At 47.6% G+C, this 16,042-nt stretch overlaps 1 protein-coding gene across 2 annotated transcripts; it reads left to right on the forward strand.

The window, feature by feature from the left end:
* Nucleotides 1-13,500: 13,500 nt before the first annotated feature.
* LOC123149762 (uncharacterized) lies at nucleotides 13,501-15,601 on the forward strand. 2 transcript variants are annotated; one of them, XM_044569490.1, is made up of 4 exons: nucleotides 13,501-14,411; nucleotides 14,486-14,883; nucleotides 14,964-15,207; nucleotides 15,334-15,601. In XM_044569490.1, the coding sequence occupies exons 1-4, from the start codon at nucleotides 13,607-13,609 to the stop codon at nucleotides 15,465-15,467; spliced, it is 1,581 nt and encodes a 526-aa protein (XP_044425425.1). In that variant the 5' UTR covers nucleotides 13,501-13,606; the 3' UTR covers nucleotides 15,468-15,601. The 2 variants fall into 2 exon arrangements, with proteins under 2 accessions (XP_044425425.1, XP_044425426.1); XM_044569491.1 differs by having other exon boundaries at nucleotides 14,964-15,190; nucleotides 15,334-15,468.
* The last annotated feature ends 441 nt before the right edge of the window (nucleotides 15,602-16,042 follow it).

The following is a 16,042-nucleotide window of genomic DNA, read 5'->3' on the forward strand; positions in this document are numbered from 1 at the left end:
GAAATAATTGCTTACCAAGCTCATCTAGTTCAGAACGTCGAGGCACGGCTTTATGCCTTGAATGCGTTGAACGCTGCACCACTCGAGGGCATTGAAAACATTCCCGTCGTTCGTGAATTCCAAGACGTCTTCCCAGAAGAACTTCCAGGGATTGCCCCTGCTAGAGCTGTCGAATTCATCATCGACTTGACACCCGGCACCACCTCTATAGCCAAACGACCCTACAAGATGCCGCCACATGAACTCATTGAGCTTAAGGAGGAAATCGACAAATCTCTTGTCAAAGGTTTCATTCGCCCAAGTTGCTCTCCTTGGGGAGCACCTTCTCTCTTTGTTAAGAAGAAGGATGGGACAAACCGATTAGTCCAAGACTACCATCCTATAAACCAAGCTACCATTCAGAATAAATACCCTCTTCCTCGGATCAATAATCTTTATGATCAACTGGCTGGCTCATCAGTGTTCTCCAAACTCGACTTCAGGTTGGATTACCACCAGATCCGTGTTCGTGAAAAGGATATCCCAAAAACCGCCTTCGTGACTCGGTATGGGTCATACGAGTACACCGTCATGTCATTCGGCTTAATGAATGCTCCCGCCACCTTCTCTCGTCTGATGAACTATATATTCATGGATTACCTCGAGAAGTTCGTCGTGGTTTATCTAGATGATATCCTTGTATTTTCCAAGAACAAAGAAGAACATGTTGAACATCTTCGTCTTGTGCTGGAAAAGCTTCGAGAGCATCAACTGTATGCTAAGTATTCCAGGTGTGAATTCTGGCTCCCTGAAGTAACCTATCTTGGGCATGTCATCTCCAAGGATGGTATTGCCGTCAACCCTGAACGAGTTCAGGCTATTCTCGATTGGACTCCTCCGAAGAATGTCAAGCAAGTCCGAAGTTTTCTCGGTCTCGCCAGCTATTGCCGTCGATTCATCGAGAACTTCTCCAAGATTGCCAGGCCTCTGACTAATCTGTTGCATAAGGGTGTCAAGTTCGAATGGACAAACAAGTGTCAGGAAAGTTTCCAGGTGCTCAAAGAAAAGTTGACTTCTGCCCCAGTGCTTGCTCCACCTGATACTAAGAAGGACTTCATCATTTACTGCGACGCTTCCCGTCAAGGATTAGGCTGTGTCCTAATGCAAGAGCGCAGAGTGATAGCTTATGCCTCTCGTCAACTGCGCCCTCACGAAGAAAACTACCCAGTTCACGACCTCGAGCTTGCTGCTGTCATTCATGCACTGAAGCAGTGGCGACATTACCTTCTCGGTAATCGTTGCGAGATCTTCACCGACCACCAAAGTCTGAAGTATCTGTTTACTCAGCCAGATCTGAACCTCCGTCAGCAGAGACGGATGGAGACTGTTGCAGACTTTGATGTGGGTATATCCTATACCCCTGGCAAGGCTAATGTAATGGCTGATGCCTTGAGCCGCAAGTCTTACTGCAACCACCTCCAGGTTCACAAAGTTCAGCCCTCGCTTGTCGAAGAATTTAGAAAGCTGAACCTTCATATTGTTCCTCCTGGAGCACTCGCTCCCGCTCCCCCAGAGTTCCAAAAGATGAATCTTCATGTTGTTACTAAGGTTCTCTAAATACCCTGGCTGTCGTACCAGATCTCGTAGCTGGTATAAAGACTATAAAAGGTTAGGACTATGAAGTCCATAAGATTAAACGCCATCTAGCAGAAGGACAGCCCTCATTCTTCACTATCGCTGATGATGACGCCTTGTACTTCAAAGGCCGCCTAGTGGTACCATGTTCGAAGAAAAACCTGAATAAGACTAAAAGGGTTATGAAAGAATCTCATGATACGCCTCTGTCCATCCATCCTGGTAGTACAAAGATGTACCAGGATATTCTTCAAAGATTCTAGTGGTCTAATATGAAGCAGGACATTGCTCGTTATGTTGCTGAGTGTGACGTTTGCCGTTGTATCAAAGCAGAGCATCAAAGGCCTGCTGGAACTCTGCAACCTATCTCTATTCCTGAATGGAAATGGGACCATGTTGAAATGGACTTCGTCACTGGATTTCCCAAATCGCAGAAAGGTAATGATGCTATTCTTGTCGTCATTGACCGGCTTTCTAAAGTTGCACACTTTCTGGCGGTCAAAGAGACAATCACTGCTAGTCAGCTTGCTACTCTCTACATGTCCAGAATTGTTTCACTTCACGGTATTCCACTGGTTATCAGTTCAGACCGTGGCAGCTTATTCACTTCAAGATTTTGGGCAAGTTTCCAAGAAGCTATGGGAACTCATCTGTCGTTCAGTACGGCGTTTCATCCTCAGTCGCAAGGACAGGTTGAACGTGTCAACCAAGTTCTCGAACATATGCTTCGAGCTTGTGTAATTTCATTCGGCAAGAAATGGGAGGAATCTCTTCCATATGTCGAGTTCTCTTATAATAATAGCTATCAAGCTAGTCTGAAGATGTCCCCCTTCAAAGTGCTATATGGACGAAAGTGTCGAACGCCTCTGAACTGGTCAGAAACTGGGGAACGTCCACTCTTCGGTCCGGATATTATCCAACAGACCGAAGAACAAGTTCGCATTATTCGCGAGAATCTCAAGACTGCTCAGTCACGTCAGAAAAGTCAGTATGACCGTCATCACAAAGACATGGTCTATCAACCTGGCGAAAAGGCTTATCTTTGAGTTACACCAATGAAGGGTGCTCACCGCTTCGGGATCAAGGGCAAGCTAGCTCCTCGCTATATTGGCCCATTCACTATTCTCGAAAGGCGTGGAAAAGTGGCATATCAACTAGAGCTTCCGCTGAACCTTTCTCAGGTTCACGATGTGTTCCACGTATCACAGCTCCGCCGTTGCTTCAAGGATCCAATCCGAGCAGTTGATCATGAAGTGCTCGAATTGCAATAGGACCTCTCCTATAAAGAGCATCTGGTCCGCATTCTCGACCAAGCTGAACGCCGCACACGTCAGAAGGCGATCAAGTTCCTCAAAGTCCAGTGGTCGAATCACTCTGAAGATGAAGCCACTTGGGAACGTGAGGACCGCCTGCGTGATGAATACCCCGCACTGTTTTCTTCTACCTCCTAAATCTCAGGACGAGATTTCTTGTAGTGGAGGAGATTTGTAACACCCGGATAATTAGGCTACAGTAAAACTCTCCTAATGATGCCATGTCATCTTTTATTACTGTTGCTAAACTTTCGTTAGTTAAAACCAATTCAAAATAATCGCAAACAACAAAAGTTTTTAGAAGTTGAAACAAAAATGTTCGGACAGTGCCAAAAGTGGCATAGGTAATTATGGTGTAGAAGACACAATTTTACAAAATACCTAAATGCCCTAAACTAAATAAAATAGAAAAGAAAAAGAAATAAAAGAAAATAAAATACAAAAGTAGAAGACAAAAAACCCGGCCCCTTGGGCTTCGGCCCACCAAGCCACAACCGACTAGGCCACCGGCCCAAATGGGCAAAGGCCCAGCCGGCCACTTCCCCACTCTCTCTTATCCACTCCCTCCCCGAAACCCTAACCACCTATCGCCCCGTACCCCACTTCTCCCCCTCCCCCATCGCTCTCTCCTTCCCCCCGATCCAGATCTGGATCGGGAAGGGGAACGACCCACCCCGCCTCCCTGACGACGCCTGCCGCCACCGGACCTCCACCCCGTCGAACATCGCCCCCTGCCTCCTCCCAGGCGCCCCCCACTCGACTGGATCGGGGAGGGGCCAGATCCCGCGCCGCCCCAACGCGCCTCGACGCCGACGCCCATCCCCTGCGTCTTTGCCCGTCGTTGCCGGACTGCCGCCGCCTCGTCCTCTCCCTCGTCGGACCTCCCCGACCTCCGTCGAGCTCGCTGCCCTTGACCCCTGCATCGTACGGTGAGGGCCATGCCCTCTCCTCTCTTCCCTGTCTCGTGCATGCCACGGCACCGTTCCCGACCGTGCTCCCCGCGCCCATCACCGCGCCCTTCCCATCATCTGCTCGCGCGCGTTGCTGGCCGCGACGACGTGCCGCCGTGGACCTGCTGCTGCTCCCTCGCGCTTGCCCGCAGCCGCCATCGCTGCTCCTGCCGCTGCTCAAGCCCGCCTGGCCACGGACGCCCCACGCCGCCCACGCCTACTGTCGGCCGAGGGCGCGCCCGGCTCCCCTCGTCCCTGCCCGTGGCCGCCTTGGCCGAAGCCACGCTCGGCCCGCCATTTACCCTCGCCCCCTGCACCCTGCTCCCCGCACATGCATCGTCTTCGTCCGGCCGCGCCATCACCGCCCTAGGGCACGCGCGCCGCTGCCCTGAGTCGCCTCCACCTGTCGTGCCCGGCCGGCGAGCCGCGCCGCGACCACACGCCCGGCGCCGGCCCTTCGGCGCACACACGCGCCCGCCCCGTCGCCTCGGGTCCGCCCCGATGGGTGCCTGCGCCCGTAACTAGCGGCGCCCCTGCGCCCGCAAACCCGTCGCCCGCAAGCCCCCCCGGGGCCTATGACAGTGGGCCCCCATGCCCAGAACGTTTTAAAAAAAGGTTTAAAATGAATGAATAATTAATTAATTAATTAATTAATTAATATTGATTAATTAAACTAATTAATCCTGATTAGATTAACCTAATCAATTAACTAAACCCTAATTAACCTAATAGAGTATGACAGGTGGGTCCCACTGGACCCACGCGTCAGTTTGACCCAGTCAACCCCTGTTGACTGCTGACGTTAGCATGACATCATGCTGATGTCATAAATCCAATTTCGAACTAGATTAAATAATTAATTAAATTCTAGAAATTAATAAAATCTTTAGAAAATCAACTATTTTAACCCGTAACTCAAATTAAATTATTTTCAACACGAAAGTTGCTCAGAACGACGAGACGAATCCGGATACGCAACCCGTTCGTCCGCCATGCATCCCTAGCATAGCAAACACGCAAGTTTCCCCCTCCGGTTCATCTGTCCGAAAACGCAAAACACTGGGAATACTTTCCCGGATGTTTTCCCCCTTCACTGGTACCACCTCGTACCGCGTTAGGACACACCTAGCATCACGCTTTGTCATGTCATGCATCGTCATGCATTTGTTTGCATTATATTTATTGTTTCTTCCCCTCTTCTCTCGCTAGACACCGAGACCAACGCCGCTGCTACCCAGTACAACTACGGTGTTGACGTCCCCTCTCTCTTGCCAGAGCAACCAGGCAAGCCCCCCCCCTTGATCACCAGATATCGCCTACTCTTCTCTATACTACTTGCATTAGAGTAGTGTAGCATGTTACTGCTTACCGTTAATCCTATTCTGATGCATAATCTGTCCTTGCTACTACTGTTGTTACCTTTACCTGCTATCCTAATGCTTAGTATAGGATGCTAGTGTTCCATCAGTGGCCCTACACTCTTGTCCGTCTGCCATGCTATACTACTGGGCCGTGATCACTTCAGGAGGTGATCACGGGCATATGCTATATACTTTATACTGAACATTACTTATGATACTATTCGGAGTTGGGGGCTGAAGGGGCAGGTGGCTCCATCCCGGTAGAGGTGGGCCTGGGTTCCCGATGGCCCCGACTGTTACTTTGAGGCGAAGCGACAGGGCAGGTTGAGACCACCTAGGAGAGAGGTGGTCCTGGCCCTGGTCGGCGTTTGCGGATACTTAACATGTTTAACGAGATCTTGGTATTTGATCTGAGTCTTGCCACTGGCCTATACGCACTAACCATCTACGCGGGGACAGTTATGGGCACTCGACGTCGTGGTATCAGCCGAAGCCTTCGTGACATCAACGACTGAGCAGCGCGCGCCGGGTTGGACTGGAACGCCTGCTCTTGTATAAGGGAGGCTAGGTCTGCTCACCGGCCGCGTATGCAACATGCAGCTGTGCAATGGGCGATGGGCCCAGACCCCTGCGCCATAGGATTTAGACCGGCATGCTGACCTCTTTGTTGTGCCTAGGTAGGGCTGTGACGTGTTGATCTTCCGAGGCCGGGCATGACCCAGAAAAGTGTGTCCGGACAAAGGGGATCGAGCGTGTTGGGAAATGTGGTGCACCCCTGCAGGGAAGTTAAACTATTCGAATGGCCGTGATCTTCGGTAACAGGACGACTTGGAGTTGTACCTTGACCTTATGACAACTAGAACCGGATAATTAATAAAATACACCCTTCCAAGTGCCAGATACAATCGGTGATCGCTCTCTCATAGGGCGGCGAAGGGAGGATCATCGGTTAGGATTATGCTATGCGATGCTACTTGGTGAACTTACCATCTACTCTCTTCTCCTGCTGCAAGATGGAGGTTACCAGAAGCGTAGTCTTCGATAGGACTAGCTATCCCCCTCTTATTCCGGCATTCTGCAGTTCGGTCCACATATGATACCCTTATTCCATTTGATACCAATGCATACATATGTAGTGTAGCTCCTTGCTTGCGAGTACTTTGGATGAGTACTCACGGTTGCTTTGCTCCTTCTTTTCCCCCTTTCTATACCCGATTGCTATGACCAGATGTTGGAGCCCAGGAGCCAGACGCTACTGTCGATGACGATTATTACTACTCGGGAGGCGCCTACTACTACATGCAGCCCGCTGACGATGACCAGGAGTGGTTTAGGAGGATCCCAGGCAGGAGGCCTGCGCCTCTTTCGATCTGTATCCCAGTTTGTGCTAGTCTTTTTAAGGCAAACCTGTTTAACTTATGTCTGTACTCAGATATTGTTGCTTCCGCTGACTTGTCTATGATTGAGCTCTTGTATTCGAGCCCTCGAGGCCCCTGGCTTGTAATATGATGCTTGTATGACTTATTTTAATTGTAGAGTTGTGTTGTGATATCTTCCGTGAGTCCCTGATCTTGATCGTACATATTTGTGTGTATGATTAGTGTACGGTCAAATCGGGGGCGTCACAACTTGCCTTGCTGATGATCCGCGAAACCTAGGGACTCCAAATAACACGCTTCGCACTCCGGGAATTCTATCGCAAACAAACAATAGCATGCATCAGCAATCAAGCAAATAAGCACGGATAAGTCTCAAATAAGAAGATCTACCAGAAAGTTCAACTTAGGAACTCCGTTTTGCAAAAAGAATCAAATCAAACGGAGCAACGAAACTCGAACGGCGAAAGAAACAAGATCTGTTGACTAATCTGGACTAAGGTCAAATTTTACAGTAGCAAAATCTTGTTTAAGTTGATTAAACAGAAAGAGGGTCTCGAGACGAAGATCTTGGCGCTTGAATCGCATGATTCCGATAAACGAGCGAAAAGATAAACTGAAACGGAAATCGGATCAGAAATCGCGATCAGAAATAATCGCGGAAAAATCTGATAAAAGAAAGCTGACGAATAGGCTAACGAACGAGTGTTCGTTGTCTGTAACTAACGAGCGAAAACCATTCGTTAGAAAGGACGTACGGACGAACGTCCACTAAAGAGAAGAACCGGGAAAAATCAACGAACCGATCTAAAAAAGAATTAGGTTTTTCAAAAAAAACTAAACGGTTTCTTTTTATAAAAAACTGGCGGCGAACGGCTACCTCGTCTGGTCCGGCAAGACGCGGGAGCGGCGGCGGGGCGAGGCGGCGCGGCGCGGCTGCGGTGGCGGGGCTGCGGGCGGCGGGGGTGGGTGGTGGTGGCGGGGGGCTTGGGTATTTAAAGAGGGAAGGGGTTTGGCTTGGGGAGTGGGCAAGGCAGCGGGGAGGCGGAGTCCGGCTCGAACTCCGTCCGAGTCGGCGGCGGCGGCGCTGTACTGGCACGGGAAAAATATATTATATAGGAGTAGCAAGGCATATGGCTTGTGTTACCGGTATACGTGGCTGCATATGAATCGTTGGATATGTCAATCTAATGGCCTACATTGCAGGGATTCACTGGGCCATTTCTCCGTGCTGCCAGTCTGCCACTCTCAGATGTAGTTGTATTTTCTAGAATGTGCATGTGACTCTTCTTGCGTTCTTTGTAGCCAAGCCACTATCCAGAATTTTCCAGCAGACTCCGGTGATGCATACAGGAGTAGAGTAGAGTAGCATGAGGAGTACTGGCAGTAGCAACTAGCAAGTACACATCATGACGAGAGAGAGAGAAAGCATGTGATGGTGTAGCCTGGGTAAAGGCGCACAAGCTAAAATAGAATTAAAAAGTGGCAAACAGTGAAAATGTAATATATATGTACATTTAAATAGCTTTTACTTTCTCTTATAAATTTATTTAAAAAATATTTATTACCCTTGTTTTCTTAGACCATGTTCCGGATGCAGGAAAAATGGAGGAAAACCGAAGAGAACTCCTTCAGTAGGTCGTTCGGTACAAAGCAATGTGCATCTACCGATCCTGTGGAAAGGTTTACGTGCCCGTGTTTTCACGGGAAAAATGAACATCCAGTCCTAGCTCTTTTTCTCACACTGGCCGAGGCAACGCAAGGAAAAGCTGCTGAACCATGCACCTTGGGGCCCATGTGCGGTTTTTTTTTATGGAAGGGCCCATGTCAGTGTCGATACGTACATGTCAGGACCCACATCCAGAAGGATGGATGTGAGGAGTTGATCTGTTTAAAAATCGCTACAGGGGGCCATGTGAGTTGATTTCCCTCGGTTTCCTTTCCTTCGTTCCGAACGCCTGGTCTGCATGTCTATACAGATTTTTCCTTTCCAATGTTATGCATTGCTATTCCATTACATTTCCTTTGTTTCACTCCAACCCTGTGTTTTGCTTCCCTTTGTTCCGAACACAGCCTTAGTTTTTATCAACAATTCTGTGAAAAAACTCTGATCTGCAAAACAGACAGAATTAATGTTTAAATTATTATTTTATTTCTAACGATAAATAACTTGCAAACAGTACTCTCTCTGTTGCTCAATCTAATATTTCCTCTGAATCCATAGTAAGTATCGTAGTTTTGAACTGAAGTTAAACTTAAACTTTATTAAGACAAATTTGAGGACGAACCTGGTATCCTTTTTCTTATGGTATTCTATATTGTGTAAATTCGGTATTACATGGATATATTTATTAAATCATGCAAAGTTTTATAATTAATAATTAATTAGTTCAAATCATGATACTACTTAATTTTTTTTGTGAAATATGATACTACTTAAAATTACCCACATGTATGTGTGTTAATAACTATCTCTACACATGCATGGCACGTGCTATTTACTAGTACTATTTAGCTCGTGGATCGATAGTTTGTGACCACGAACGCACCACCCAGCTCCCCGCATGCACATTTTTGGCCCAACCCATTCGCTTTTCCCCCAGTTTTGGGTAGGTTACATAATATTTTGTCGCAGGTTTTTTATGCTTTTATTTTTCATTTTCAATATTTCCTTTTCCATTTTCGTCTTTCTTTATCTTTTTTTATGTTAGTCGTTTCTTTTCTTTTTTCCTTTTATTTCTTTCATTTGTCCATTTTGTGGTCATCTTTCAAATTTGTGTTTTTTAAAAAGCATGAACACTTTCTGATATTTACGATATTGTAAAAAAAATTAATTCATGAATATCTTTCGAATTATGAACATTTTTTAATATGCAAACATTTTCTAAATTCATGGATTTTTTTAAATTGTGAACATTATTTGGAATGCGTGAATATTTTTTGGAATGGGCGAACATTTTATGAATTGACGAACATTGTTTTTGGAATTTGTTTTTCTGAAATAACGTACAATTTTCTAATTTCTGAACGTTTTTTTTACAAATTTGTGAACATTTTCTTTGAATCCCGTGAACCTTTTGTGAATCGATGAACAATTTTGGAAATTATGGAATATTTTTTGAAATTCACAAACACTTTTTGATTTTGATGAACATTTTTTTATTTGAATCAATGAATATTTTTCTTATTGCATGACTTTTTTTTTAAATTTTGTGAACCTTAAACTTTGATCAATTACTCGAATACGTTTTTCAAAATCATGAATAATTTTTTATTTTTCAAACTTTATTTCGGCTCGACGCCACAAGCACACGCTGGACGCAGCGCTCGCCTCAGGTCCTTCCCTGCGTGCAGCAGCTTCGCCCAACGCCCCAAGCGCAAACAGGACGCACCGCAACCCCGGCTCAGGCGAGCTGCCACTGGCCACTGCCGCATACCATGTGCCATGACATGAGCCTATGCCCAGTCTTCCCATAGATCACAGTTGCTGACCTGCCTTTGCACTGCACCACACCAGGGATAGTGATCATCACTCCATTTTCGGCTCTCACTTCTCACCGGTGTCATGCCTCCTCGACACGTTTCATGGCGCAGGCCATTATTGCATTACTTGACTCTTGGAGCAGCTCCAGCTTTTCTTTTCTGGAACGAAGCACCTCCAGCTTTTATCTATTTCAACGAAGCAGCTCCAGCATTATCTCCAGACACTCGTCCCATCCGTCCTGGCCAAAAATGGAAAGATGAAAGAGAAGTTCCCGGTGACCTCTGGCCCCTGCCCTCTATCATGGAGACCCCATCTGGGATTGAATTCAAGTGTGCTAAACCATAGGCTTCGTTTTTAATCTTTATTTGCTAAATCATACGCATCTGGAATGTTTTTCAACTTCTAGGTATTTATAAAGGTGGCCTACTCACTTTGTGCTTGCTTCCCGTCACTTTGTGAAGTACATTTGTTATCTTTTTTTTTTTGAAAAATCAAAGTCAATTTGTGAAGTTTGACCCATTTAAAAAGAACGCTCACTTTCGTGAAATTATAGTAACCGTATTTTGTTTTTGTGTTTATTTTTTCTATTTTTCACTATTATGGTTTCTTTTGTGCAGTTGCGCTTCTTCAATTGTGTAGTGTCGATGCACCATCCTCCTCTAAAAAAAAGCCTAGGGTTCAGCGCCGCCGACGGTTCGGGTCATGTCAGATGGCCTTAGGGCTATGGATGGCGCTATGGATCCCGGCCTTTGCCGATGGGAGGTCTCTGTTTTTAGATATTTCTTCGAGTTTTGTTAGGGTTTGTGTTATGCTTAGAAAGACGAGACGATGCCGGCTCCTTGAAGATGGAACAAGGGTTCTCCGCGCCTCGGCCCCGCCCCGGTGGTACGTCTAGCATCGTCGATGGGCGTGTGAAGATGTGTAGCGCATCTGTCTTTGGTGGATTTGTTTGGATCTGGTCGTCGTTTGTTGACGTTCATATGTCTTCATGTTCTATTATTTCGATCTATGGCCATTGTTGTTCTTGTTCATTGGTTCTACGAGGCCTTCGCACGGCGACTTCCTGACTGTCTACTACAACAAGTTTTGCCCGGCTCCCGCGAGGGAGGGGTGACGGTTACGGCGCGCCTTCGGCTCGCTTCTGTGCTTGTACTCACCGTTAGATGGTCTACGAATCTAGATATATTTTTTATTATTTTTGTTGTTCGTTCTACTACCATAAAGAGGAATAGATCGGAATTTATCCCACAAAAAATGTGTAGTCGCATTTTCATTATTTTTACTTGTTTTTGTTTTTTTGGCATATTTGTTGCGATTCTATTTTTATTTTGCAATTGCACTTTAGCTTTGTGGTAAAAAGTTACTTAAACTTCAAAAAAATTCACTTACATTTGTCCTAGACATTCCCTAGTTACATCACCTATAAATTATGATGTCGATTGATGTTTTAGATGGAATGCACATAAATGCACATATGAAATCCTTTTAAACCGATTGTAGAAGGAGGATTCGTAAGAAATGGGACAATCCAGAAGTTCTCATGCACATTCACATGTCTCTGTTTTCGTTTTCCTGTTAGCCCCTTGCGGCAGTGTTATGTGGAATTTTTTCAGCTTTCATTTCTTCGTTCCGTTATCCTTTGATAGTGGAATCCAGTCCCTTTTCGAGAAAAAAGATGCACATGCCCCGTCTTAGTCTTTTTCTTGTTCAGTGACAAAAAAACTCGCGAACTAGCTACATGTACTGCTGCTCCTTGGATATTTTGTGTGTGATCGATTCGAGTACTTTCTTTCTTTATGAAACCACAACGATGGATTATTTATTAGCAAAGAGAGTTACTCAAAAAAATTTAGCAAAGAAACAGTTGGAGACTTTTGGGAGGGGAAATGTCGGCCCATTTATAAGAGAAACTAACATGAAAACTACACGGACTTAGCTAATTAAGGAAAATCATATGAAAAATGCACGTAAAACCAGATAACTAAGCTTAAAGCACCACTAAACAAAATGAATACTATGACAAACCAATCCGACAGAATAGACGTTCACAGACAAAGCACATCTTCAAGCACCGTGAGCCTCATCAACCCCCCACCATCCATCACACCCTTGACCCAATGACTCGTCATTGTGGCCGCACCGCCGTGAGTGCTTTCTGATCCACCAAAGCAATCCTAACCATTAAAGCATTATACAATGAGAGATGCTTAGGGGAGGTATTTAGAGAAATAAACCAGACTTTTCTTCAGCACCGGTGCTTATTTATACAGGATAGACGTTTAACTAAGCGCATCTCTTGTAGAAATAGACACCAGTGCTTCCAAAAAAACGCTCCAAACACCTTCCATTGTACAAGGTCTAATAGAGCTTTGACACTCTCTGAGTGCTCACCTATACATATGTGAGACATAATCCCTACAGGGCATTTGTGCAAGAAACAACCCCTAGTTAAGCTCATCGGAGCACACATTGGAATCCAGCAATGTGATATGTCAGGCTGTCAATTCATCTATTGTCCCGAAGAGAACAAGGGGGTTTTCAACTAATACATTTGTTTTCTATACGCAATCCATTTTGAAACCATACATCTCGAAATTATAATTATTGAAGCGATAAATAAAACCAAAGTACTATGGCACCTACACACAAATTTGTCATAGGTTCATGATTCACATATATAGTATTTTCACATGATCCTTTTTGTTAACACTAAACACTCACACCATTTCTTTTCACATTTCAGATGATTGCTTCCGCAATGAGTCGTAAATTTTAGTTTCTCATTCTCTTCCTTTTTTTTCTTGAATTTTTCCGTTTCTCATTCCCTACCTTATAATCTCTGTTGTTACTTGTGAGGAACTATAAGCTTTAGGGACTGACTAGTCCTCACTCGACTGAAAATAATTTTTGGGTCAATCACTTGGTTTTAAGCCGTTAGATGCCAAATGAATGGCTAGATCGCTTTCTTTATTCTCCCGCCCAACCTTCTTCCTCGAAACCGCCCCACATACCACCGATCTCCGTCGCCCGTCCTCCACTCAGCCGCCGCCCCGACCATCCCTCTAACCTCGACAGTGAATAGATTTTTTCGGCAAACCTGACCCCTCCCCTCTCCCCCTAAGATAGACACGGGCGAGCCTGACATCTAAGATAGACGCCAGGCAAGCCTGGCATCCTAAGGTAGAAACTGGGTGAGTCTGCCACCCTAAAATAGACACCCGATGAGCCTACCAGGACCAGGGGGCTTCTCCGGCGAGCCGATGGCCGCTCCTTCCTCCGGCTGCTGCTTTCTTCATGTGAAAAATCGACTGACCCAAATATTATTCCTAGGTAATTGGAAATTTTATATAGAAACGCCTCATAAAACACCTAGAAACATCCCGGAAAAAATAAAGACCAACCACCAAAGTCCAAAAGAGTCATTGCACTTTGTACGCACATTTCCATCTTTCCGCTGCGCACCGCCCCTGCCACACGACAACAGGAGTGAGTGCAGGTGACGCGCGCGATGCCTTCCTCCTCCGTCGACCCGGACAACGGCGTCGCCACCGCCGCCGAGATCGACGACGCCGAAGCTGTGCTGCCGTCGAGGCCCACCGGCGACGAGCGCCTCGTGTCCTCCCTGCGCACGCAGGCAGACGTCGACAACCTCCGCAAGAAGCACGGCATCCCGAGCGTGTACGCCGCGCGCCCCGCCGGCGACGACCGCCGCGCCTGCACGCGGCCGCCGCCGGGGTCCATCTGCGTCTACGCGCACGCCCTGGAGGCCGGGATGCGCGTCCCGCTGCCCAGCTTCTTCTGCGAGGTGCTCGTCCACTTCGGCATCGCGCCGGCCCAGCTCATGCCCAACGCGTGGCGAGCCATGGCGGGATTCCTCGCGCTCTGCAACTCCGCCGGCGTGCCGCCGTCGCTGGCCGTGTTCCGGCGCTTCTTCCTGCTCTCCATCGTCAACAAGAAGCACAAAGGCTGGTACTGTTTCCGAGCCAGGGACAGCTCCGGCGCCGGCTTGCGCTTCACGGGGATGCCAGGGACACCCATGGGCTGGAAGAAATTGTTTTTCTTCCTCTCCTCGCGGGAGTCGTGGCCTTGCCCCGTGGAGTGGGGCGAGCCGTCCATGAGCTCCTTCGTAAATCCGGCCCTCACCAGCGAGGAAAATAAATCCGCGGCGAAGCTATTGCGCGCTTACGGCGGCGCCGCCGTTGATATCAAGACATGTCTGTGCGATGGCAACCGTGCGGCCATCGCCATGATCCCCGCCGCATCTCCGACGCCGCCTTCTTCTACTACTACTAGTGTCAATTTCAGTTCCAAAGGTAACTGAACATCGAATTCCCTCTGATTCCCCTGTTTATTTCGAGCGCTCATCTTGCTGTTGAGTGCTATCTAGGTATGGATCCCTCCGTCTACGACATGATGAGGACTATGCTCGCGGAGAAGGCGGCCGCGCAAGCGTCGGCGTCGGCGAGGAAGGCGAAAGCCGAGCCGTGCAGCAACGCGCCAGCGCCGCCTCCTTTGTGCGGGAAGAAGAGGGGTCTGGAGGAAGCCAACGGCGAGGACAATTCAGCTCATTCTTTGCTGAACACGCCGTTGTCCGGCATGTGTTCGCCGCCGCCGGGCTTCCCTGGGAAGCCACGGCACTTCCCCAGCAGGCACGACGGAGACGCCACGGGCTGGGAGGCTGCACGGGAGCTGCTGCAGGGCGCCGTGGCGCCGCTGCAGGAGCGCGCGTTCGCGGCGAAGGAGCCCTCCGACGTCGTGAGGTCAAGCTACGCTGCGATTCTGCGGGTATGTCTTGCCGGCAAATGCAACGGCGAATTATTCATCGGGCTGCCCGGAGTCCAATCGACCGCACTGACTGTTTGCAGGCGGCGAACTACGCGTCGTACTCCCTGGGCTACGCGCTGGAGCTGGAGAAGAAGCTGGCGGCGCGGGACGCGGAGGTCGCGGCGCTGCGGGAGCAGCTGGGGGCGGCGAAGGCGGAGCTCGCCGCAGTGCAGCGCGCGGCAGAAACCGACGCAGAACGGGGGAAGGCAAATGCGGAGCTCGCCGCCGAGGAGCGCGTGCGGCGGCGCGCGGAGCACGCGCTGGAGGGGTACGAGCGCTGGCGAGGTAGTAGGAGAGCGGCGCCGAGGACATGGGGCGCGCTCCGGCCGCCTGATTAGCTCGTTGATTGATTTATTTTTTCTCTAACGTTGCCGACGCATTTCGTGCTCACGTTCACCTGATGATGGCCAGATGACTCGTCGGCGCATGTCACGGCCTCCGGTGCTCCGACTACCACGACTGCAACCACCCAGCAGATGAGCAATGGCCGGCACAAGAGAGCGTGTGCATCCACCAAGTATGACAAGAAGCAGTGGGTTCTGTAGCCAGGATGAGTAGAGCCGGTGGATGAACTCAACTGAATATTAGAGAACTCTGATGTTTTTTATGTTCTTTAATATTTTTTATCTCTGTCGATTTTCAGTCCAAAGTTTCACTACGTTTAACTGTTTCTTGCTTATCACTACTCCTACCATATATACTCCCTCCTTTCCGGTTTATAGGGCTTATCTCAAAATTTTAGTTTTTTTTTTCATTTTATAAGACTCAATTTGATTGTTTCACATCACATGTTCAGATTCCAAGGTGCATTAAATCATTGCATGCAAGAATTAAGAGAAAATTGACCAATGCATGTACTTTATGCATGCATGTATTTGCAATTAATGAATTCAGAAACATACTTTTTTGAGGAAAACAAACGCATTAATTAGGTGATTTTGCAAACTACAAAAAAGTATTTCACTACTCATCATTTATCTTGTTGAAGAGATTTTTGAACTGAGTCCTATAAATCGAAAAGGAGAGGATACTTTTTTTTTCCTTTACAAAAGGAAGATAATCACCAGCCTCTTGTTGATTGATGCACACGGACTTAGATGAAGAGTTTGATATTTTACAA

Source organism: Triticum aestivum, chromosome 7A (assembly GCF_018294505.1).
Source record: "Triticum aestivum cultivar Chinese Spring chromosome 7A, IWGSC CS RefSeq v2.1, whole genome shotgun sequence".
In the NCBI taxonomy this organism is placed as follows: Eukaryota; Viridiplantae; Streptophyta; class Magnoliopsida; order Poales; family Poaceae; genus Triticum; species Triticum aestivum.